The following is a 22,940-nucleotide window of genomic DNA, read 5'->3' as shown; positions in this document are numbered from 1 at the left end:
TCAATCAAAAAACAATGGAAAGAAGGTTGTGAATTTAAGATCTTCTGTTTAGCACTCACCATTGACAAAAACTACCAAAAAATAAGAAATTATTCATTTAATTCAACAATTTTTAATAGTTGATTTATAATGATCAAATATTTGATTTATAGAATAGAATAGATAGAGAATAAGCATATACTATTATTATAGATGCTACTGACTATTTTACAAAAAGGAAAAAGTGAACATGACGGTGATGGGTTTGCTTTTTTTCAAGGGCATATATAGCAAATGGCACTGTTTTTAATTTCAGTGAGAGTTCTTCTTTGATCACAGGCATATTTTCAAGGTGGCATTCACTCATGGGGGCCCATTCTCCACCCAACACATTGTTAGAGGGCCCATTCTCTCTATGGGCCCCGCTCCCCGTGAGCCCCAGTGCAACCCCACCGCCGGCACTGTCTATACTTACGCCCCTTACAAGTTAATGTCCTTCATCTGGTGTAGAGTAGTTCAGTTTGATCCAACATCTTCAAGTTTAACTGTTTTATTGCCACACAGCGGGCTGCTTTTGAAGAGTAATTTATTCACGTCAGAAAAAATATATTTGCCCTGTTTTTACTGAATTAACAAGATCATCTAGATTGGAAAAAGACGTTTTCATGAAGAAAAAAAATCTGCTTATTTTCCTGAATTAACAAGATAATAATAGTCTTGTAAAATCAGAAAGAACAGATTTTTTTCATGAAAACTTTTCTCATAATTCTGAGATAATTTTGTTAACAAAAATTTTTTTTTTCTCAAGTGAATTCATTAGCCTACACTTCTGTAGGTTTTTTTTCCTCACTACCTTTACTACATTTTTCCTGTAAGTAAACCACACACAGACACACACACCCTCATACCTGTTAGGTGGTGTTGGACATGACTCAGGACCTGTGAGGCCAAAACTTCATCTGTGGTATTTTTTCGCATCATAAAGCCTGGAACAAGACCTACTGGACTGTCAGCTGACCATGGTGGAGCCAAAAATGCGGTGCTCCTAATTGTTCTACGCAGAGATGGAAAAAATGTGAAGCATTCACGCCATCTATCTTACTGATTACTTCATGTCCCATGTCAGTTTGACCCAGCAAAAATGATTAATGGGATCAAGAGAGAATACCACACAGAGGCTAAAACACCCATGTGTGTAGAGAGGGCAAGTTGTTCAATAGAATTCTGACACAAAACGCTTTCTAAATCCACAAAATCTAGTATCACAAATTTCCAAACCTTTCCTACATTCCCTGAATTATCAATGAAACCACAGTTTACTCAAATGCTGCCTCCCCTCTATTATTGCTAAATTGTGTACATTTCTGAAGTCTGTTATAGCACATATAATACGGGAAACTTTTTGCCTGATAGTTAAAAAACAAACACACAGTTTGTGGAGACCATTTCCTGGCACAGAGAGATTATCAGCAACTAAACCAAAATGTGGTCAGTTAGTAGAAATGTGTGCAGGGGTGTTTCTTCCTTTTATACTTTTATCTCTACTTGTATTGTCTCAAATCACTCCACTTGAACACTTTTTGTGAGTGTTAAAGCACATATAAAAAGTGTGAATATTGCAAAGATATTTTAGGTACAAGTGAAAGACAGGGAATCTTAAAAAAGGTTCATAAAAACTAAACTGTGGTCACCAAGTGGGAGCTGATAGGACAAATATGGAGGAAGCTGATGTGGAATTACTTGTAGGCCTTTTGGGAAGAGTCAGTCAGTGTGCGTGTGTGTGTGTGGGTCTGAAGTCGGAACTGATGATAGGTTAATCCTGTGGTCAGGTGAACAATTCATTCTCCTCTCCTGTTGACTCCACATGTACCTGCCTGGAATGCTCTCTTACACACACACACACAGACACACATATAAAAGGTTTCGGTCCGTGCTCCTGCTCTCAGCTCAGTGTTGAGTGAGACGGTGATGTATCAAGACTTCCATTCATCCACAGAGGATCTGTTTCTCCAACACATGGAACAGTTTGAGTAACTTTCTGAGAAGTTTTATTTCTAGTTTTGGTCTGACCTCTGCCAAAATGTCAGGAGACTCTCTGGTCGCTGGCTCCTTCATGATAGCAGACTATGTGGTGTTTGCTTTCATGCTCCTGGTGTCTGCTGCCGTCGGGGTCTACTTCGCCTGGGCGGACAGAAGCCAGCGAAGCTCAGGGGACTTCCTAATGGGGGGTCGAAGACTGACGGCCCTGCCTGTCTCCCTGTCCCTGACTGCCAGCTTCATGTCAGCCATCACGGTGCTATCCAACCCAGCCGAGGTAAGGTTATTCCCAAGACACACATTGAAAAACCATCTCTCCTGAAAAGTCATTGTGTGTCTGATTGAGTTTTAATGCAAGAAAACTTTTTAGTGGGATGAGATACATCACTTCTCCCAATGCAGTTTCCCTGATCCTTCTAGTTAATCAGATTATAAAAGAGAATTCATGGGCACATAATTGCAAACTGTGCTTACTACAAAATAAGACACTTTCAGTTTCCTTAAGATGACATTGCCAGAATCATTGAAAACATCACTAACTCATATTATTATGAACTGTAGGTGTACCGCTACGGAGCCTGTATTGGATTTTATGGTCTCTCCTATATAATGACGATGGTGGTCACATCTGAAATCTTTCTCCCAGTCTTTTACAGGCTGGCCATCACCAGCACGTATGAGGTGAGTGTGGTTTGGTTTTTAGATTAGTGTGTGGGTTTGTGTGGCTTTTCTTGACTGCTTATGTCTCACTCCGAAGAGCACGTCCTTGTCATGGTGTGAAGTTGATATGGCTTTGCTCCAGTGGGTATGTTGAAATGGAGTTAGGTGCAGGTAAGGTGACACGGATTGGGCATCAGAGCTCTCTTATTTTGCACATTATATAGAAATGTCCTCTTCAAACAGAGTGAGACTGCCTGTTTGCGTAGTTCTACATCAGCAGAAGCGGGTTGTTAATGGTGTGCAGGTCTGCATGCTACTGTGTAGTTTAAGCTTAAAGGAAGACTTCACCCCCAAAACAATTATTTGTATATCAGTTACTCACTTTGCGTTATGTCCAACTCAGGAAGAAAATTTTGTTTTTCTTACATGCCTCCTCGGTGAACGAAGAATCCAAAAACTGAGAAAATTCTTGATGAACTGAAGTAATTGGGGGCCGTGTTTAACAACAGCAAAACTATATCAAAACATTCATTTACAAACTCACATGATTTGTGCATTATTACCCAAGTCTCAAAAATCCAGTCATATGCTGAGTAATGCCCAAACACAAGTATTTTCACTAAAATCATGTATTATCTATAACCGCTTATCCTATTCAAAACCGCAGTGGGAGCTTGAGCCTGTCTCACCTGACAATGGGTGAGAGGCAGGGTACAATCTGGACAGGTTGCCAGCCTATCACAGGGCTGACACATAGAAGCTGACAACCATTCCCACCTACGGGCAATTTAGAACGACCAATTAACCTAACATGCATGTCTTTGGCTTGTTGCTGACATGGGGAGAACACTTCTGCATAAACAGTCTGGTGCACAAAGAAGTAGCATGTAGCCCAGGAATGATCTGGGGCCCCCAAGAAGGAGGTGGACAGCATTGCTGGGGAGAAGGACGTCTGGAATGCTTTGCTCGGCCTGCTGCCCCTGCGACCCGGCTTCAGATAAGCGGTTGAAAATGGATGGATGATCATTTGTTGGGTGCAGTCCTTTAAGGAGGAGGAAGATAAAGCGCAACACCTACTGTATGCTCTATTAAAAAAAAACTTTTTCCTCTATTGTAATATTAGTTAATTTTATGGTGGAAGCTCTGTCGCTGTGTTTCTCTCCAAATAAGTAAGATGGATTGCTGAGAGGTTTTGGCTCACAGGCAAAGTGTGTTTTAACTCTGATTCTTTGTCCATTTTTCAGATTTTGGGCAGCAAGTTAGGGTGATTTAGAGGCAGTCCAGGAGTAGGCATGAATAATGGTAGATAGAGGGTGGTAGATATCAAATCAAGCACTGCACTTTAAGGTACCCTTGGATCCAAAGTAGGCAGAGGTAAAAAGAGGCCAGTGTTGAATGTGGTGACAGGGTAATATCTTCTCGAATTATCATGCAAAAAAAAGTACAGTTTGTTCCAGTAATGACCTGATATATACTGTCTGTTCCTTCCTGTCTCTGCTAAGTACCTGGAGCTGCGTTTCAGCAGAGCAACCCGACTGCTGGGAACTGCGCTCTTCATTGTTCAGACAGTGAGTAAGAAACCAGTCAACACATACTAACAAAGCTTTGACCTCCGAGTTTTACACAGCAAATCTGACACTCGAAGGTCACTGGTGTCTGTATTATATCTCTCGCAGATCCTCTACACTGGAATCGTCATTTATGCCCCAGCTCTTGCTTTAAACCAAGGTATGTTGGTTTCAGCTCACAGCGGTCAGATTCATTAAACATTCCTAGACGAGGGCACTTGAAGTTGCTAGGCTGGTTGCTCAGCTGAGTATGTCTGAAACCCTGCCTCTCTCTGCAGTGACTGGGATGGATCTGTGGGGTGCAGTTATTTCCACAGGCGTGGTCTGCACCTTTTACTGCACAATGGTATGTAACGAAATCTGCTCAAATGAGTCCTGCTGAGCACAAAAATAAAATGTAATACATGTCTTAATTATGTGGCAAGTTTTGACATTACTGTATCTATTTGTGTTCTGCAGGGGGGTCTAAAGGCGGTGGTGTGGACAGATGTGTTTCAGGTAGAGAAAAACAACATACCAAGTGGTTGGTATGGCACCACTGCTACGATTCATTCAGATTACTGTGCACGTGTCATACTTTTTCATGGTTCCTGGTGACAGTGTTGTTCACTAGCAGCTGTAGGCCACCACAGAAAGAAACTGATCTTCACAGAAATGGAAACATCATCAAATATTAGCAAAATCTTATTCGAAACACCAAAAGCTTGGCTCATGTTTTGGATGAATGCATTATACTTATTATGTTATCCATGTACAATATTTTAAATGCAATAAACTAGTGAAATTGGGGTGGCAGTAGCAGTAATAAAGTATATCTTCTTCTTTTAAAAAAAAACAGGACCCGCACTGGGACAAAAAACAGGAACTTTAATGATCAAAATTTCCCCCTCCAGCTTGGTGTCATGCTTGCAGGCTTCCTATCTGTCATCATCAGGTCTGTGGTCCTACAAGGTGGCATCATCCCCATCATTTCAGATTCACAACAAGGAGGAAGAGTCAACTTTATGGAGTGAGTATGTGCCCAGATATAACGTTGAATGGCTCTGTTTAAGAGTAGGAAGAGAATAAACACTCAGACGGAAAGGTACATGTCGATACACCATGATAGTACTAGTATTTTCTTTAAAATACTGTGCTGTCCTTCCAGCTGTGAGGAACAATCTGTTGCGCTTATGGTGCTGAAACTTTTAAACCCCTTTGTTCAGTCTGTCTCTCCATGGCGCTCAGTATCTCATAAACATCTTTACCAATGGTGTAACAAGTCCCTGAATTTAGATGTCTGATGAAACAATTGTGGCAACAATCTTGTAACTGAAATTCAAAATGCCTCCCTCTTCCATTTCCCTAGCTTTGACACAAACCCTCTGAGGAGACACACTTTTTGGACCATAACCATCGGAGGGACATTTGTCTGGGTCAGTATCTATGGCATCAACCAGGCCCAGGTTCAGAGATACATCTCCTGCAAGAGCATCACACATGCCAGACTGTGAGTCCTGTTTTAGCGGGAGAGACATGTGATAGGGTAGAAATCTCTGCAATATTGGCTCCTTTGGCTGTTTGTTGGCGTATTTCTCATATTTCCATGGAAAACAATCAACGACTAACTTCAGGTGTACCACTGCTCATTTATCAATCATACAGGGGTTAGTGCATTTTTTTTGTCTATGTGCTTTGTTACTCTGTGAGTGTTCCTTCCTTTATTTTCAGATCTCTGTACATCAACCTGTTGGGCCTGTGCGCCATCTTGCTGTGCTCAGTATTTGCAGGAATGTGTCTCTTCTCAGTCTTTAAGAACTGTGACCCATGGACCGCTGGACTGGTTTCTGCTCCCGATCAGGTATAAGGGAGACTTTTTACACAAACTTCCATTAACAAAATGGTTTCCAGTTTCAATTATAGTAATAAAATGCTTGTTCAACCAAAAATAACCCCTCTGTTTTCATTCCTTAAAGGGTCATTCTGACTGATAATCATATAATATCTGTAATACCGTGATACCACAATATTTTCTGGGACAGTTATCGTACTGTTAGAAACTTAAGGTTATGGATATAACCCTAGCTCTCTCATTAGCATGAATGAGTGTCTCACCAGACCACCCTCCTTGCTATGGAAGCGAGGAAGAGGTGAGTTTGTTTTGAATGACGACTTACCCTATGCCAGCCCAATATATAGGAGGAGGGTGCCATCCCCTCCTGACATATGTGTCACTAGTGCCAGCCAGTTAGGGCTGGTGTAATGTTATTTGAGCTTCTGGTGAGGTCACACAAGAGGCGTTCCCCATAATGAGACACTCACTTGTGCTTATCAGAGAACCGGGGTTATATCCATAACCTTAACTTCGCAATCAGAATCCAACCACTGACTCTTTGTAACATCTAAGCCAGGTTTATGTTATGCATGTGGCAATGGAATATATATGTTTGTATGTATGAATACTTGTATGCATTGTGAGGCTCCAAGTCTCCTGATCACATATGTTAATCCAGTCTCACTCTGCCTCTGTAGCTGATGCCGTATTTGGTGATGGACATCTTGGGAAACTATCCTGGCCTTCCTGGACTGTTTGTTGCAGCTGCATATAGCGGATCTCTCAGGTTAATACAGTACTTAGCATTGAAGTTGTTTCACTCAACAGAGCAAACTTACACAGGGAGATTATGTCTGTTTCGTCCGATCATCTCTATGTCTTTGATCAGCATGTCAGCTCATATTCAGTACTACGAAATTATTATTAACCTTGCATCCATTTATTCAAGGTATTTGTACGATGGTCCTTCTTTGGCTAAATTGTGAGTGATTTTGTGGTTATATCAACCCCCAGCACAGTGTCCTCCAGCATCAATGCACTGGCTGCAGTGACAGTGGAGGACCTGATCAAACCGTACACTAACATGTCTGAGAAACACCTGTCCTGGATATCCAAAGGAATGAGTGAGTGGATTATCCTTATTTACAGTGTTTCAGATTAATAAGTAGTTTGACATCAGGTGGTTAAATCTCTAATCAAATCCCTAATGTTATTTGCAGGTCTTTCATATGGGGTTTTATGCATTGGAATGGCTGGACTGGCTTCACTCATGGGAGGGATCTTGCAGGTAGAGTGCAAAATCTTTGGCCAGAGGCTCTGCCTGGGGTTTATGATTTATTATGCAACTTGACTCATATGTGTTTCTTTGTACAGGCAGCCATCAGTATATTTGGGATCATAGGAGGTCCATTACTTGGTGTGTTTACATTGGGTATCCTCTGTCCATTTGCGAACTCCAAAGTAAGCCTGTCCACATTTGTAATTTTAATAATGCTAATAATAAAAAGTAATGTTTTTCTCTGAAATATTTTAATATTTATTTTATGGATTAGCAGTGCCACTCCCTAAATTATACATCACAGCACTTTCTTTCTTACCACCGTTTAAAAACATCTGTATACCAGTTATACGTTCCTTCCCCCAAAAGGACATCTTACCATTTTGAGTGACTGAAATGTCTTCTAGGGAGCATTGTCAGGACTTGTGTCAGGGTTGGCTGTGGCTCTCTGGGTGGGCATCGGAGCCCAAATATACCCTCCCCCTCTTGAGATGACCCGACCTCTGTCACTGACCACTGAGGGCTGTAACTTCACCACCACGGATAGCATCAACTTCAACTCCACCGTTCTGCCAACACAGCCAACCTCCATCAACACAGCCCCAGTACACGACATTGATGCCAGGTGTGTAGTTTAGTATCCTAACTGTCATAGTTCTTTCCAGTACCTTGTACATAATGTTCTGACCATGTACTGTTTCCTCCCACCTGCAGGCCTCTGCTGGCAAATAGCTGGTACTCATTGTCCTACCTTTACTTCAGTCCCATTGGAACCTTAATAACTATCAGTGTGGGACTGTTGGTCAGCCTGATCACAGGTAAATAACACATATTTTGTTGCATAATTTACATTTTAGTACTTAACAAGGTTATAAAATCAGATCTCCTTGTTCTATTTTGTGAGGTTCAAAATTTTTATTGTGGACCTTTGTGATCTCTATGTACATCTCAGGAGGCTTGAAGCTAAGGGCGGAATCTAAGCTTACATTAAAGAAAGAAGACACTTCCCTTTATCACCTGTTCAGGTGTTTCAAAGACAGAGTAAGTGCTGCAGCAGTGAAGAAATATCAAATGCCATTCACTAGTAACAGCTGCTGACTTTTTGCTTTGTGCTCTTCCCTTTTGAGGTCATGAGACGAACGGGAGAGCTCAATCTGACGAGGGACAGAGAGAAGAAAACTGGCAGCACTAATCCTGCTTTCTGTGACGTTGAGCTGGACTTAACAAAAGGCAGCATTCCTACTTGAAATTAAACTAATGTTTGTTATGTGATTTCTGGTCTAATGCAAGAATTGTCAATGAACTTGAATTACAGAAATAAGTCTGTGTGGAATTTGCATGTTTTTTCCTGTGTTTGGCTAGGTTTTCTCTCACACTTCAAATACATGCAGGTCAGGCTCATCTTAACTGCCCATATGTATGAATATGAGTGTATGAGTCTGTGTGTGTTAGCCCTGTTATACATTGATAACCTGTCCACCTCTCACTGCACATGTTAAAAATAAATAATGAATGACTGGATGGATTTATTTTTGTTCTTCATATTTTAGGCCATTCAGTGTATATGAACATGTGCTTACAGGTGATGTTGAGATACAGGATATTTTACTGTGTTGTGTATTAGTCCAGGTGATATGTGAAAATTCCCTTATTCATAAAAGCATGAAATTTAGAACACACGTACAGTTTGGGGACCTGAACATGTTTAGAAATTATGCCATTACAAAAATGCTTTGTGGTGGCCATGGCTGCCACACTGCTTTCCACCATAACTGAATAATGTATAGGCCTACTGCATCATATCTCCTGAACCAAATATGCTGACACAGAATAGGTGTCTCCACCCTACATTTTAATGGTCAAGGATTACAATGATGCCATTTATAACATCATGAAGATGAATAGTTAATGGTGACTTCAGCGATGCAAGAAGGAAATCACAGAGAACCTAGGCTACACTTTATAACATCATGTCTGGTGCAGGTATGTTGTGTAGAGTTTTAATAGCTTGATCATTTTGTTCATTGACCTTGACAATACAGTGACTGTAAAGAGTAGAACAGTATTCAATATGACCATAGCAACTTAGCTTAAACGTTTGTGTCAAATATAAAGACATTCCCTTCAGGTGTTCTTGAGATATTGTGTTCATGAGAATCAGACAGATGCAAGGTCACACTGACCTTGACCTTTACCCACCGAAATCCAGTCAGTACATTATTGAGTCCAAGTGAACATTTGTGTCGAATTTGAAGAAATTCCCTGAAGGCGTTCTTGAGATATCATGTTCACAAGAATGAGACAGATGAGGTCACACTAACCTTGACCTTTGACCACAAAAATCTAATAAGCTCATAACTGAGTCAAAGTTAACGTTTGTGCCAAATTTGAAAAACAAATCCCTCAAGCTGAGATATTACATTCACGAGAATGAGATGGATGTTAGGTCAGCCATGGCTATTGCCAACACGGAGGCATAAAAATAAATAAAATCATAAATATAAGCTGAAATTTAAACAGAACATGAATAAATAAATAAATAAATAAATAAATATATGTTTAATTTATTTCTGGATTTTTGTACACCTACATTTATTTATTTATGCATTTATGTGTCTGTATGTCAATAAAGTAGGAGGTCCTAACATTTGTCTAAAGCTTTTATTTCTGTATCTATTTCAGCATGTATTCATTTAGGTATTTTTTATTCTGTATTTCTTTATACATTTATTTACATTTTTATTTATTACTGTATTTATCTATACATTTATTTAATACCTCTTTAGTCATCTGCCATATGTGTGTGTACACAAACACATACAAACTTACACATTTAGAAGATGAATGGTGTCATGGCTGTTTTACTGTTCTTCAGTGTTGAGTGAAAAAATGATGAGGAACGACTCATTCATTTTAAGTTTTGGTCTACCAAAATGTCAGGTATGTCTGGTAGCTGGCTCCCTTGTGGCAGCAGACCTTCTGGTGTTGCCTCTAATGCTGGTGGCGTCTGCTGGCAGTGGGTCTACTACACCTGGGTGAACAGGGGATGGGGAAGCTCTGGGGGCTTCCTAACAAGGTACCACAGTCTGACAGCTCGGCCTGTCTCCCTGTCCCTGACCGCCAGATACTTGTTAGCCACTGTAGTGCTGGACAACCCAACCGGGGGCCAAATGAAAAACTATTCTCCTCCTGACAGGTCATTATGTTTCTGATCCAGCCCACTGTATGCTTTAATTTAATAAGAAAAACCTTCATCAGTGGGGTGAGACGTTTTCACCAGCCTGGCTGTTTGCACCTGAATGAAAGCTGAATGCTTTCTGTCACAAAGTAGCTTTAATTTTAGCCTAAACTGTTGAGTATTACTCATTATTTGTTAACTGAAAACACCCCAGATCTGTAGGTGTACCACTGTGGGTCTCTATAATGCAGTGACAATAGTGGTCACATGTGAGGTCTGTCTCCCTGACTATTACTGGCTCACCATCACCAGAGCTTATGAGGTGAGTGTGGTTTGGTGAGTGTGTGGTTCTATGATGTTTTGCAGTAGGAATATGTTCATTCTCTTTACAAAAAAACTGGTTAAATTAAGAGGTAAATTATAATAGAAATAAAGAGGGTGGGTTGTAGACATAGGCGGATTATGACACAATAGGCCCCTTGGCACAGACACATAGAAAGCTCCATCACCTCTCCTACATAGGAGCAAGACACACAGACTTTATAGATGTTTAGCCTCTTCTTGTTTATTGAATGTCTCTGTAGTCATTATGCATCTCTCTGTGGTTTTGTTTCCTTTAGGGTCATTCTATGTCTCCCTGTAGGTTTTTTTGCATCTGTGGTTGCTTATGTAGTCATTTTGAGTATCTTCGTATTGATTTTGTGTCTCTTTGTGGTTGTTTTGCCCGTTGTCTGAACTGTTGTGAGTCCTTTTGCAGCTGTTTTGCTTTGTAGTCATTTTGTGGTTCCTTTTTGGTCATTTTGTCTCTTTGAAAATTGTTTTATGTGTCTTTGTGTACATTTGAGTCTCTTCTTTGTCAGCACGTTTATTTGACAGATATTTTGCAGGTGAAGGCCAGGGGGTCCTGACACTTTTGTCCCCTGGGCCTGTGCCCTGTAGGCCCATTCAGTAATCCATCCATTAATGTAGAATGTAATTTGTGGAGATCATGGGGTACTCTAGATTGGCTCAGTAGCAGAGATTATCAACTAAGAGATATGAGCAATGGTGGATGAATGATAATAAATATACAGTGTATAAAATGTCTTACCTTCCATAAAAAGTAGGGGACCAAGCAATGCTCCTTGGGGAACCCCAATGAGAAAAATATTTTATCATTAAACTGATGTGGGACTTTTACCATGGAGTGGAGTTTGGATATTTTCTGTTAGTGTTCACGAGTAAAGTGAGACCAGTGGTCAGGTTTTAACGTTTTTTAAAAAAGTGACTTAAAATCAAATATAATGCTAGAAAAATATTTGTCAGCTTTGATAAAACTTCTGGGATTCTGACTTCAAAATACCTTCCTGATTTGAATTGAACACAACTCTGATGTACAATAACAGCATTACAGCCTTTATGTTGTATTCTTCTGTCTATTCCATGTCTCTGAACTGCTATTGTCCAGTGAGTAAGAAACCTCTTAATAATGACAAGGCTTTGACCTCTGTGGGTCAAACCACAAATCTGACACCTGAAGGTTTTTTTTAATTATATCTGTACTACTTCTCTCTCTCTTTGCCACAAATCCTCTACACTGGAATCATCATTAATCTTCAAATGAAACTATGTTGGTTTCAGTCAACTATAGATCTACACCCCACACAAGGGCACCTAAACCTACTTTGCTAAGTGAATTCACCTGATTAGTTGAGGTTTACTTTGATACCTGGATTTAAAAAGAGGTATTATTATAACACTAACAGCCTGAACAGTGGTCTGAAGGCTGTGGTGTATATTGATGTGTTCCAGTAAAGCTGGATGGTGCAGTAATGACAGTACTACATAGACAGGGTTTTTATGAAAGAATGATGTTGTTTGGGCTATTCACAATTAAACTGTTTCGTCACAGCAGCTGGAAGCTATCAAAGAATGCTGTATAAAAATGTCCTTTTATTTTTTTAATTCAACAAGCCATTTGTTATATTTTAGCAGCACACTGAAAGCAGCAGAAAGGCAGAACTGATTACACTTTAAGATCTGTTTATTTATCTTAAGTAATATCATTATTGCAATATTCAGCATTATGGCATATTACATATTTTCCTCATGTTATGCAGTTTAACAAATCTGCCTCATGTTTTGGAATAATTCGGTATCCAATGTCAATACTGCAGGTGCAACATGACCAAAACTATGGAAAATGCAGTAACCAAACCTGTTTCATTGCGAGGGGAATTTAGGTTATTTAATGTTCTATTTCTCTATGAGAAGCTTTGTCAGATCTTGTGTGAGGTGTGATCCCCTCCTCCTGAGATGAGCCGACCTCTGTCACTGACCACTTAAGCCTCAACCAAACCACAGCCCCAAGACGGAAAATAAGTGTATGGCTGTATGTGAGGAATGATTCACTCATAGTATTGTGAGAGCAAGAGACCATTTAAGTATGAAAGAAACTGGACCAAAATTACTTTACTGGTTTGATATTACTTGCAATATTTGGCATCTGCAGCTGAAATAAGGGCAATGTGAATTTAAAAGAAGTACAAATTAAGATGTCGAACAGCTGTATAAGATTATTGTGACATCACTTCTATCCAGAGTTTAATATTACACTTCAGTTGTTAGTTAGATCAAGGGTGCCAAACTCATTTTAATTCATGGGCCACATACAGCCCAGTTTGATCTCAGATGGGCCAGACCAATAAAACCATCGCACAATACCCTATAAGTAACATCAGTTCCAATATTTTCTGTTTTTTTGTGTTAAGAATTACAAGCACATTCTGTAGACATTCATCCTTTTACAAAACAGACAAACAGCCTGAGATATCTAAAGAAAAATAAGTGCAGTTTCAACAGTGTGTCTCAGTTTTTCCACATTCAGTCAGTCAACTTACATACATACAGTCATTACATGTGCATTTATCAATACATTTCCTGATATAGATTCTTTTGTACTGAAGCTGCTGAAGCTTCAGTATCTTTAAACATGGTCACAGTAAGTATTCATTATTATGTCAGAGAACTGTGTTCTGGTCAGGGTGGGAAAACCCTCTGAAGAAGAATTTTACATCAATAAGGCAACACATTATTGAACTTGCTCCTGAAACCTGGCACCTCTCAGTCTAGTCATCTAGTGGGCCGGATTGGACCCTACGGTGGCCAGTTCTGGCCCACCGGACGTATGTTTGACACCCCTGAGTTAGATTATGATCAGGTATGTTCTGATTCATGTTCTGCTTTGTTACTTGCCTTAAATAAGACTCATCCCATCCCTGTAAAATTCCCCAAAAAACGCCCTTTAGTAAATTGAAAGCTGTTGTTGAACCACTTGGAGTATGAGCACATTCCTAGTCTCATCTGAAATGTAACACACTGATGTTTTTCGCCAACAGTCAGAATCACTGTGAGTGCTCATGTCATTGAGTAATAGTCGACTGAACACACTGACTGCCTGCAGATGACCATAACTGCAACTTATTTGCTGGAAAACACAATGAGACCATAGCGTGATACAGCCTTACCTAAACCAAATTTAAAGTAGATAATATCACAGAAAATAAACATTTTACACACGTTTTTCTAAGGTTTTATGAAGGCACTCCTCCAAAGAAGAGGTTAAAAAGTGGAAAATTGGAATATAAAGAAAATTGGGGATTTGCAGACCTTCTGGCTTGAAAATTAAATGAACATTTTGTGAAAAGAATCTTGTGAGAAGTTTGTGATACAAAAGAACAAATATATTTATGATGTAATCTCATAAAAGAAATGGCAGTAGAGGAGTTAAGTTGTTGAAGAACAGTGCTGTGATTTCATATTTATTATAACACAGGGCATCACTGTTTTAAAATTCTGTTTGTTATCTATCTAATAGTGCACTGATACATAGTTATGTACATTCACTCTTCAAGAAGTTTGACCATGTATTTATAAATATATACACACCGAAATAGGATATACATTGTACAAAATGATTCAGTCAGTCTGACACCTTGGCTTTCACAGTTTGGAACTGTTCTGAACGAGATATTAACTTACGCTATGTACAGTGTTTGGGATTTTAAAACATAAATACAAAGCACATTCTGTAACAGCTTCATTGTGGACATTTTCTGGCACTTCCTTCAATTTTCTTTGTGAGGCAAGCTGAGTCTGTTTTTCATATACTGTATGGGCAACTGCTGGGAGTTTCTCATCTCTGCAGAGTGAACAGCATGTGAAGTGAGCTGCATCTCATTAACTGAGGTGTGAAAGTAACACACTGTTGCATAATATGACAAATATTAGAACATTTTGTGTACTTGTCTCACAGCCTGCAGGACAATTCAGCTGCCGGTGTGTGTGTGATTACGGCTCTGGGTCATAATACCTCTTCTTCATGGCTCTGTATTTCCTGAGAAAATAAAGAGCCTCCAGTTCCTTGATGACATGGTCGCCACGGGCCACCAGCTTTTTGATCTTCTCAGGGTCTGTCACGTCTTTATTCTTCATGAAAGCCGACTTGAGGCGCTCTCTGAAGTAAGCTGCTCCCTGGGGGTACTCACGGCCAAGATACAGCAGCTTTTGGAGGATGAGAAAGATATTATATTCAAATGCAGCACAGGAAACAACTGAACCCTGTGTGCCAAGTGTGTGTTGATCACTTACTGTTTTGTAAAGCCTAATGACCTCACCCTTTAAAGGGTTGGCCATGTCAGAAACGAGGTGGTCTGTCACACTGCTGAAACAAAGCAAAGTATTAACTGAGGTGACAATGACAGCAGAAACAGCAGCATTTAGTGAATGTTACTGAAAGATAACAGAAGCCAGTCAACCATTATAATTAGCCAGAGCCATTAAGACAACAGTTGCTTATCAACCCACTCTGGAGCTGGCTAGCTACAGCTGAACAGCTAGCTTGTTAGTTAGCATTTAGCACCTACACACACTCTACGAACAGCCATGTTAAACAGTACATTCATATTTACATGTGTTCATTTGTTGGGTATATTTACAAAAGCGACGTGACACTGAAGAGACGTCTCCCTTTCTTTGTCCTTCCTGTGACTACAGTTAACCGCTCAGCTTACACACAGTCGTATGGCGTTCTGTTATGTCGCAAATAATAACAGATAACCGCGCATGCGTAAGTGTTTCTATGGTTACCTGGACACGCAGGGCTTTTTAGCTACAAAATGGTGAGTTTTTACAAAGTTTTCGAATAAATTACCCGTTTGGCCGTGTACCAATGTTATATTCAAATAGTTTAAAGCACAGGGTTTGACAGTATTAACTATAGCATCGTTACAAAACCTAGAAAGTAAGACTAAAATCAACCTAACAACTTAAAGGATAACGTTACAACACTGCTAACGTTATACTGCATTGCTTTCAAGCTAGCGTTAGGGACTGTTCTGTACTTATCAGAGAAGGGGAGTAGCTGGGGAGTGACTTTGTTTTTTACCCTTCCTAAAGCCACAAATATTTTTCCTTGAACATCCCTGAGTGACTTAGGAAAAATTCATGACCGGTCATCATGTTTTGATGTTTGAAAATTATAAGTCAAAGATAACAATCCTGGAGTTGAAGAAAGCCTTGGTTTTTTCACCGAAAATGTTATATGAGACATGTAAAATAAAGTGATGTGGACGAAATAGCATTATTTTAAGCTTTGATTTGGTTTTTGTTTTTTTTGTTTTTTTGATGGAAGCTTTCGTCACACAATGTGTTTAAGGGCTGTTCTTTTTTGTCTTTCTTTTTTTTTTTTTTTTACAGTTTCTTGCTATGTATACATTAACAAATAATTGCTGTCAATATCACAACACATGTAGATATCAGGGCAATGACACAGTTATATAAGCAAAACAGAGTAACAAAAAAAAATTGAAACAAAAACTGTGAGTGAGTATGAAACATCATACCTTATATAACACAGCTCTACAGTTATGATAAAGACAACACATATACACCTGCACCTTTTGATCAATCCTCAACCCTGACCTACCCCGTCTCCATGGGTCTTTCTCTAAATTCTACTATACATGTATAAAGTTTTGTTAATATAATAAATGGTGCAAATGTGGCAATTTTTCTTTCTTTAAAAAATGGCGGTAAAATAAATACACAAACAGCCATTGTATGGTCCTCCCCTAAACCAAAATAAAAAACATTAGTCCTTCCGCAGTGCTTAGAAAATATTTGACATGCCTCCCCCTTTTTGCACTACTCCCTCCCCTCTCATAAGTAACAAACAGTCCCTTAGCAGGAAGATTCCTTAATTTTGATGCTATTTTTCCTTCATTTTCTAACTATTTTTCCCCTGTGCCTTGAATGCATGTTTTAAACCTTCTTTAACTTTCTCTCTGTATTTTCTCCTGTGACTGATAGCCACCCAAGAAAAGAAAGGTATGAGCAAATGTCAGTCAGCACATTTAGAGTTCTGCATTAATCTGATTATAACAGGTATGTAGTTGAAGATATTTGCAGCCAGGCATAGAGAATACCAACCAACACACTCGTCACTGTGTTTACCCACTGTTCACCTCAGTAATGAACCCTTCTCTAGTCACACTTGTAGTAGTGAGCTGTCCCTGTTAACCACTCATTTATAATGTTTTCCTGGTCTCAAGTCATCCAAGGGCCGTAAGCCTACCAAGGCCCAGAAGGCCAAGCAGCAGCAGGAGGAGGAGGAGAGGAGGCTGCGAGAGGAAGGTAATCCAGATATCTGTGTCTGTTAATCTAACTGTAGCAAAAATTAGGTATTTGTTGGAAGCAATGGCATTCATGCAGTGTAGGCGGTTAGTGTGAGGCATGAGAGTTTGCAGAGTACTGATGAAAGTAATGTGTTTGATAATCTGTTTGAGCCTCTGCCAGTCACTGCTCAGGAATTAACATGACTCCTGCAGTTTAAGGGTATGTGTTTTGTACGGTATGCACATCATATGTGCTTTTTTGTGTTATAGAGGAAGCCCAGCTGCAGGCAGAGAAAGACGAGCAGGAAAGATTGGAAAGAGAGAAAAAGGAGAAGGAGACAGAAAGGCTTGAGTTAAAGGTAAAATGTCCCTATGGCATATTATAACAATCATGAGGATGAATTCAGGTTTAAACAAACCCAAACTGATGAAATGGAAACACACAGCAGATGTTCACGGGCATGCTTTTGCTGACAGGATCGAGAGCGCAGAGAAGATGAGCTGAACAAACTCCGCCATCTACTGGAGGAGAATCATACTGCAGTAACCAAATGGAAAGCTGATGCTGTGGAGAAAGCCAAGGTGTGTATGTTCCTGTCTTTGTGAAAGGGAGACTGCACATTAAAAAAAGGACGACACGTGTTGTTACCAGTGATCAGTTTTTCCAAAGCAAACACTGCAAATAAGACTTTTTTTTTGGATCCATACACAGTCATGGGAAAACAAAACTATGTTGTTGATATAAAAATAATGATATTAACAAACATAATGTTGTTTGTATCCAGTGGGAGAGGTACATGCGTTGTGATGGTGCACCAGACCCAGAAGTACAGCGGGATGTTAACACATATATCAGCTTATGGAGAGACGACCCAGAGGTCAACATCACGCTCGTGCTCAGGCAGTGTTACTCCGCTCTACAGGTCTGTATTTGAAGTGTAGGTGTGTAGATGTCATGCACTTATTTGATTAAAACTGGAGTTTATTTATTCCTTATTGATTAATTGATTAAAAGCCCATTTTATAAATAGATACATAAATGTTGTCCCTTATAGCTGATGGAGGAGCTGGAGGTGCTGCTCAGAGATGCTACAGATCCCCAAGAGGGCCAGAAGTACCAGGAGGGTCTCATAGATTTGCAGGAGCTAATCCACTTGAAACACGACCTCACCACTGAGGAGATCCTCAAGGTACAAGAATCATAGTTGTACTTGTGCTCACTTAGTGTATATGAAAAGTGCTATATAATAATAAAATGGTATATTATTGTGTGCATGGGTTGCTCTTCGTGATTTGCAAAGTTGAAAGCAGAGTGTTGGAAACATTCTTGTTTACTGTGTCGTGTGTCTACCTGGTCATAGAGTGCCAGTGAGAACGCCGACACCGAAACAGGCAACATGCAAACCGTGGTCAAAGATGACAACGTTACGCTGTGTCTGTGGGCCAACCTCAACAAGAATCCAAGGTTTGTGGAGGAAAACTGGCACTGATAGATTATCTGGGTTAAATGTGACAGTCTGCAGCATCTCCAGAACTCTCATAGGAGGTGGCCATCGCAGCTCACAACACTGTTTGGTGCATTCATATTTAACAGGAAGCTCAGCATCTAGTATTTGTCTTTCTGTCTTTTTATCGGGTCGATTCAGGTTTAAAGGTTTTAACTTTGAGGAGACAGGCCTGGGCTTTGAGCTTCCTAAACAGCTGGCTGTGAGCAGTATCGCCGTACGGATCCTCCACACACGTTATGACCACCTGTCTTTGCTGGCCATGATGGCACGCCTGAAAATACGCTCACCCAGCCACAGGTACTCATCTGTTGGTGCTTTTACGTCTGCTAATACTACTAGGAATACTTAAAATGCTGCTAATACTAACCACACTCCCTTAACTCTGTGATCTTGCCTCATCTGTTGGGTCCCAGGTCGCTTGCAGGAGGTGAGGAGGTTCCAGCAGACGTAGACGAACCTGAGCAGGGGGAGACAAAAGCAGAGGGAGAGGTGAGGGACGATGACAAGGTGCAGCAGCAGGAGCAGAGAGTGGATGAGGAGGTGCAGTCAACGCATGGTTCTGAAGGGATGAAGGTAAAGAAAGAATACTGATCTAGGTTACTAGATTCAGTGTGCAGTTTATATTGTTATTGAGTGTGTATCTCACTCAAGAGTGCAGCCAGTCAGCAGTCGACGAGAACCAGTGCCCAACCTGCAGGAGGCCGAGGGAGCCAGATACAGACACAGATGGAGGCGCTCGGTGGTAAGATGCCCAGCCTGACACTTCCTGTCACTCCAAATGTAAACAAAAAGAGAGCAGCACCACACAGCATGGCAACCTGCTGTCACTCAGAGTAACTGACAGGTCTTTTAATACATGGACTAACACGAAACAACAACTAAATCTGAGTTAATAATGTTTTATAAGTAGATTAAAATGGACGATTCTCTTTTTCTCTTCAGCTAGGGACTTGACTTCTCCGTCAGTGCAGCTGACAGCGATGGAGCGCGGTGAGAGTGTCCAGGTGGTGGACTTAATGCAGCTCACACCTCTGGGCGGGGTCTTCTTCTATGATGTGTTTCACCTGCCACCACAAGCCCGCTACGTCAATGGCTGGAAAATTAGACAGGTGAATAGAAAAGGGTTTCAGTGTTTGCTGCTCACACCCTCACATAGTTGACCTCACACATCACTATCCATGTTTTTCCAGGTGTTGAAAAAAGGGCTGCAGGTGTTCCCCTACCCTATGGAGAAAGCTAACTTGGAGGACAATGACGCTCTTACCTGCCCTCCTGTTGGTGTGTCTGTGATGCTGCCTGACTCTGTTGTCTTCTTGGAAGCACCCCAAGTGGCTCGTTGGGATGCTGCAGGTAGGTCACGCAGAAACATATGCTGTATAATACTATATGCAGCACATCTTTTACCTGGCAGCTCCATCGTCAGCATCCTCCTTCTCTAGATACACCAACAGCTATCCTTTGCTCATGTCCAGACTGTCTCAATCTCGTCTCTGACTTTGTCCCCCCTAATATGCTATAATATACTCATGGACATTGTAATTGTTTTTTTCATCCAGTGAAGCAGTGGAGGATGGACGGCATCACTGACGTGTCTTATGATGAGGCAGAGGCCAAAATCTCCTTCAAGATGGACTCCTTCCAGGCATTTGTGCTGATGCAGGAAACTTACGCCAACTTTCCCTTCCAGAGCTGGGAGCTCAGGCCACTGGGGCAAGACTCGGCTCTTTTCACCATCAACGGGGCACTCATTGACCTTAGTATCACCATCCAGGTAAGCGACTGGAAAGTTCTGTACGCACATAACAGAAAAATAAATTAGTAGATGTAACTTGACTGTTTAATTTGTGTTTGTGTCCATTTCACCAACAGGGTAATCGGTGTATGTTGCATTCGGAGCAAGAGAAAGGTCTCTCTCACCTGTTGGGGAAGTGGATGAGTGGCCCCGCCCTCCAGAGAGCCATGCTCAACTCAGGGATCAACATCTTTGTGAATGAGTACACGGAGAAATACGTCAGCACCTGCGGCAAGGTGTGCATCTTCTCCTTGTTGGCTTTAAGAATAGATACTAGAGATACAGTATTAGATTTGATGCAGGTTTAGCTTTATATGTTTTTAATTCTGTGTTTGCATTCGGGTTGCGTAGGGTACAAAAAATGTTTTGATACCATTACCAATACCAGTACCTTTAAAGCGATACTGATACCAATAGAGTACTTCATTCAACACCAATCATGTGAATGGAGTGGCGTGTAGTACAGCCATACTTTTAAAGGTTTTGGTGGCATCTTGGCATCTGAACTGCCAACTCCATCGACTGCACCGTGCTCAACCTCACCACACCACAGACTGAATGGGTTGTAGCTGTTGTCGTAGGTTGCAAGCAAAACCATATGAAGGGTCGTTTTTTTTCTAGATCTGGGTACAAAATTGATCCAACGCAGGTATTGGATTATTTTGGTCAATACCTTAAAGATATTGAGCACCGATACCCAGCCCTGGTTAGCATGCTAACATCTGCTTGCTAATCCTGAATTTTGCGGATCAAAACTTTGCCTTAAAAAAGAAAAAAAAATGCCTTTAAGAAGAAAACAAACTTGTTATTTGGAACCAAACAGTGTGTAGACTTCATTTGTGCCCTACAACGTTATAAGCTTTCCAAGGTGGTTCATTTGGTGATCAACCAAAATACTAGACAAATTAAAATTCTGGCCTGATGATGGTGCCAAATGAAAATTTAAGGGACCATCAAAGTTGATCAAAATTATACTGAGGGGAAGGGAATATCTGTTTAATTTAAATCCTTCCCGTAGCTGTTGGAATTTCAATCAAAAGCAAAAACTAGATGAAACCAAACTCACCAAACTCAGTATGATTCATCCTCTGTGGATCATTAATGTCTGTACAACAACACCATGATGATCCATCTAACAGCTGTTGAGGTATTTTAGTCTGGATCAGCCAGTTGGTATTGCTGTCTCCATGCTGCTAGCATGGCTCTTTAAAAAAAACAGATCTGTGTTTCTTTAGGAGAGGCAGGTAGCACCATGTCTGGATTGTTGTTCACATTTAAAAGAGGAGATTGGAAAATGAAAAAACAACATTTCCTTAGCTTAAGCGAATCAACACTATGGAGCAGATAATAATTCAGCCTGGATCAGCTACAGAATTACCTCCATCTAAACAACCTGCTCACAATAAATTATGTAAACCTGAGTGGGCCTGTCAAAATAATTATGCTATCGACTTATCAAGGTCAGTGCGATCATGTCCACATATCGTACGTAGTCGGCCTTGCGTTTACATGTGCGTTTATTTAGATAAGAATGTCAACATTTTAAACAGCAGGGCTGTCTCAACCATTATAATACTTGGCCACAGTGTACAAGAATTTTTTTTTCCACAGTATCTACGCTGAATGAACAGAAAAAGACAAGAATATGACACACGAGATGCTGTCAATTCTTGTCGTGCTGCTTCTGTTCTCGTCTGCTTTCAGAGTTTCACACTCCAATGTCTGAGTATTCCTAAGATTTAAAAGCCCATTGCTTTGAAAGAGTGTACTCAGATATTGATAATGATATCTTTTATCAATCTGGGACAGTATATCGTGACATTCTACCAAACACTTTCTCTGATTTTCAGCTTATACTTGTGTATCACCAGACTGCAGTCCACCAGTTTCCAGTGTTATAAATGTGCCGTGTGGTTCCTCTCCTCTTCAGGACCCACTTACAGAACATGCTGCCTACGAACAGATGGCCCTCTTTGCCTCTGCCTGCGCGTTCTCATGGAGCAAGTGGAATGCTAAATGTGGAGCTGAGCATCTAGTCATGCAGGTACTCTCCCTCACACATAGATCATTATATCCAGCATGCTCCCTTTTTTCTCCCAAAATGGAATGCCCTGATTGTTTTTGCCCCTCTCCTCTGCCAGGCGTGTGAGCACCACGGCCCTGACCCGGTGCCTAAGGGCTCATGGAGTCTCTACCTGCTGGGTGCTCAGAGGAGTCAGAAGCTGGAGATGACAGAGAAGAGTGAAGCCTTCTCTCCAGAGCATTACTCAGGAAGCGAGTTTCACTCCGCCTTCATCCACATGCTTGAGGACAACATGAGCCCTGATGGTATAGTCAGGACCAGAGAATGTAATTACATGTACGTTGATACAGTACAGAGCCTGCTCTGTGCCACCAGACCCCTCATGTATTCATAACCTGTGTGAAATTAACCTGGGGTTGCATTTAAATTCAATACTTTTTTAACCCCTGA

The 22,940-nt window shown here is 40.7% G+C and overlaps 3 protein-coding genes across 7 annotated transcripts; 2 read left to right on the top strand and 1 right to left on the bottom strand.

Annotated features, from left to right (window-relative positions):
• The first annotated feature begins 2,007 nt into the window (after positions 1-2,007).
• Positions 2,008-8,726, top strand: slc5a8 (solute carrier family 5 member 8). Its single transcript, XM_050036436.1, has 17 exons — positions 2,008-2,293; positions 2,578-2,697; positions 4,179-4,244; positions 4,353-4,404; positions 4,523-4,590; positions 4,704-4,742; positions 5,138-5,253; positions 5,593-5,733; positions 5,955-6,084; positions 6,756-6,844; positions 7,072-7,181; positions 7,278-7,345; positions 7,432-7,518; positions 7,744-7,961; positions 8,051-8,154; positions 8,289-8,377; positions 8,464-8,726. Exons 1-17 carry the CDS (start codon positions 2,060-2,062, stop codon positions 8,581-8,583), a joined length of 1,851 nt encoding a protein of 616 aa, XP_049892393.1. The 5' UTR covers positions 2,008-2,059; the 3' UTR covers positions 8,584-8,726.
• A 5,553-nt stretch (positions 8,727-14,279) lies between these two features.
• lyrm5a (LYR motif containing 5a) lies at positions 14,280-15,607 on the bottom strand. Of its 4 annotated transcripts, none has more exons than XM_050035845.1 (3): positions 15,491-15,607; positions 15,144-15,213; positions 14,280-15,056 (listed from the first exon to the last, which is right to left on the bottom strand). In XM_050035845.1, the coding sequence occupies exons 2-3, from the start codon at positions 15,186-15,188 to the stop codon at positions 14,844-14,846; spliced, it is 258 nt and encodes an 85-aa protein (XP_049891802.1). In that variant the 5' UTR covers positions 15,189-15,213; positions 15,491-15,607; the 3' UTR covers positions 14,280-14,843. The 4 variants fall into 4 exon arrangements, with proteins under 4 accessions (XP_049891802.1, XP_049891804.1, XP_049891801.1 ...); XM_050035847.1 differs by having other exon boundaries at positions 15,144-15,216; positions 15,491-15,605; XM_050035844.1 differs by having other exon boundaries at positions 15,464-15,599.
• A 15-nt stretch (positions 15,608-15,622) lies between these two features.
• Positions 15,623-22,912, top strand: dnai7 (dynein axonemal intermediate chain 7). 2 transcript variants are annotated; one of them, XM_050035830.1, is made up of 17 exons: positions 15,661-15,673; positions 16,863-16,880; positions 17,105-17,186; positions 17,438-17,526; positions 17,645-17,749; positions 17,953-18,090; positions 18,223-18,357; positions 18,529-18,632; positions 18,814-18,972; positions 19,089-19,248; positions 19,327-19,417; positions 19,618-19,784; positions 19,866-20,025; positions 20,232-20,446; positions 20,545-20,703; positions 22,398-22,511; positions 22,609-22,912. In XM_050035830.1, exons 1-17 carry the CDS (start codon positions 15,671-15,673, stop codon positions 22,882-22,884), a joined length of 2,175 nt encoding a protein of 724 aa, XP_049891787.1. In that variant the 5' UTR covers positions 15,661-15,670; the 3' UTR covers positions 22,885-22,912. The 2 variants fall into 2 exon arrangements, with proteins under 2 accessions (XP_049891788.1, XP_049891787.1); XM_050035831.1 differs by lacking the exon at positions 16,863-16,880 and having other exon boundaries at positions 15,623-15,673.
• The last annotated feature ends 28 nt before the right edge of the window (positions 22,913-22,940 follow it).

Source organism: Epinephelus moara, chromosome 23, assembly GCF_006386435.1.
Source record: "Epinephelus moara isolate mb chromosome 23, YSFRI_EMoa_1.0, whole genome shotgun sequence".
NCBI lineage: Eukaryota > Metazoa > Chordata > Actinopteri > Perciformes > Serranidae > Epinephelus > Epinephelus moara.
This window is presented reverse-complemented; position numbering and strand designations above follow the sequence as displayed.

What these genes read in the sequence shown, in the direction of transcription:
- slc5a8 (XM_050036436.1), top strand. Translation starts at nt 2,060, where the DNA reads ATGTCAGGAGACTCTCTGGTCGCTGGCTCCTTCATGATAGCAGACTAT. An exon ending in CGCTCTTCATTGTTCAGACA is followed by an intron (nt 4,245 to 4,352) that starts GTGAGTAAGAAA and finishes TATCTCTCGCAG; the next exon opens with ATCCTCTACACTGGAATCGT. An exon ending in GTACACGACATTGATGCCAG is followed by an intron (nt 7,962 to 8,050) that starts GTGTGTAGTTTA and finishes TCCCACCTGCAG; the next exon opens with GCCTCTGCTGGCAAATAGCT.
- lyrm5a (XM_050035845.1), bottom strand. Translation starts at nt 15,188, where the DNA reads ATGGCCAACCCTTTAAAGGGTGAGGTCATTAGGCTTTACAAAACA. An exon ending in TCATTAGGCTTTACAAAACA is followed by an intron (nt 15,057 to 15,143) that starts GTAAGTGATCAA and finishes ATCCTCCAAAAG; the next exon opens with CTGCTGTATCTTGGCCGTGA.
- dnai7 (XM_050035830.1), top strand. An exon ending in GAGGAGGCTGCGAGAGGAAG is followed by an intron (nt 17,187 to 17,437) that starts GTAATCCAGATA and finishes TTTGTGTTATAG; the next exon opens with AGGAAGCCCAGCTGCAGGCA. An exon ending in CAGAAAGGCTTGAGTTAAAG is followed by an intron (nt 17,527 to 17,644) that starts GTAAAATGTCCC and finishes TTTTGCTGACAG; the next exon opens with GATCGAGAGCGCAGAGAAGA.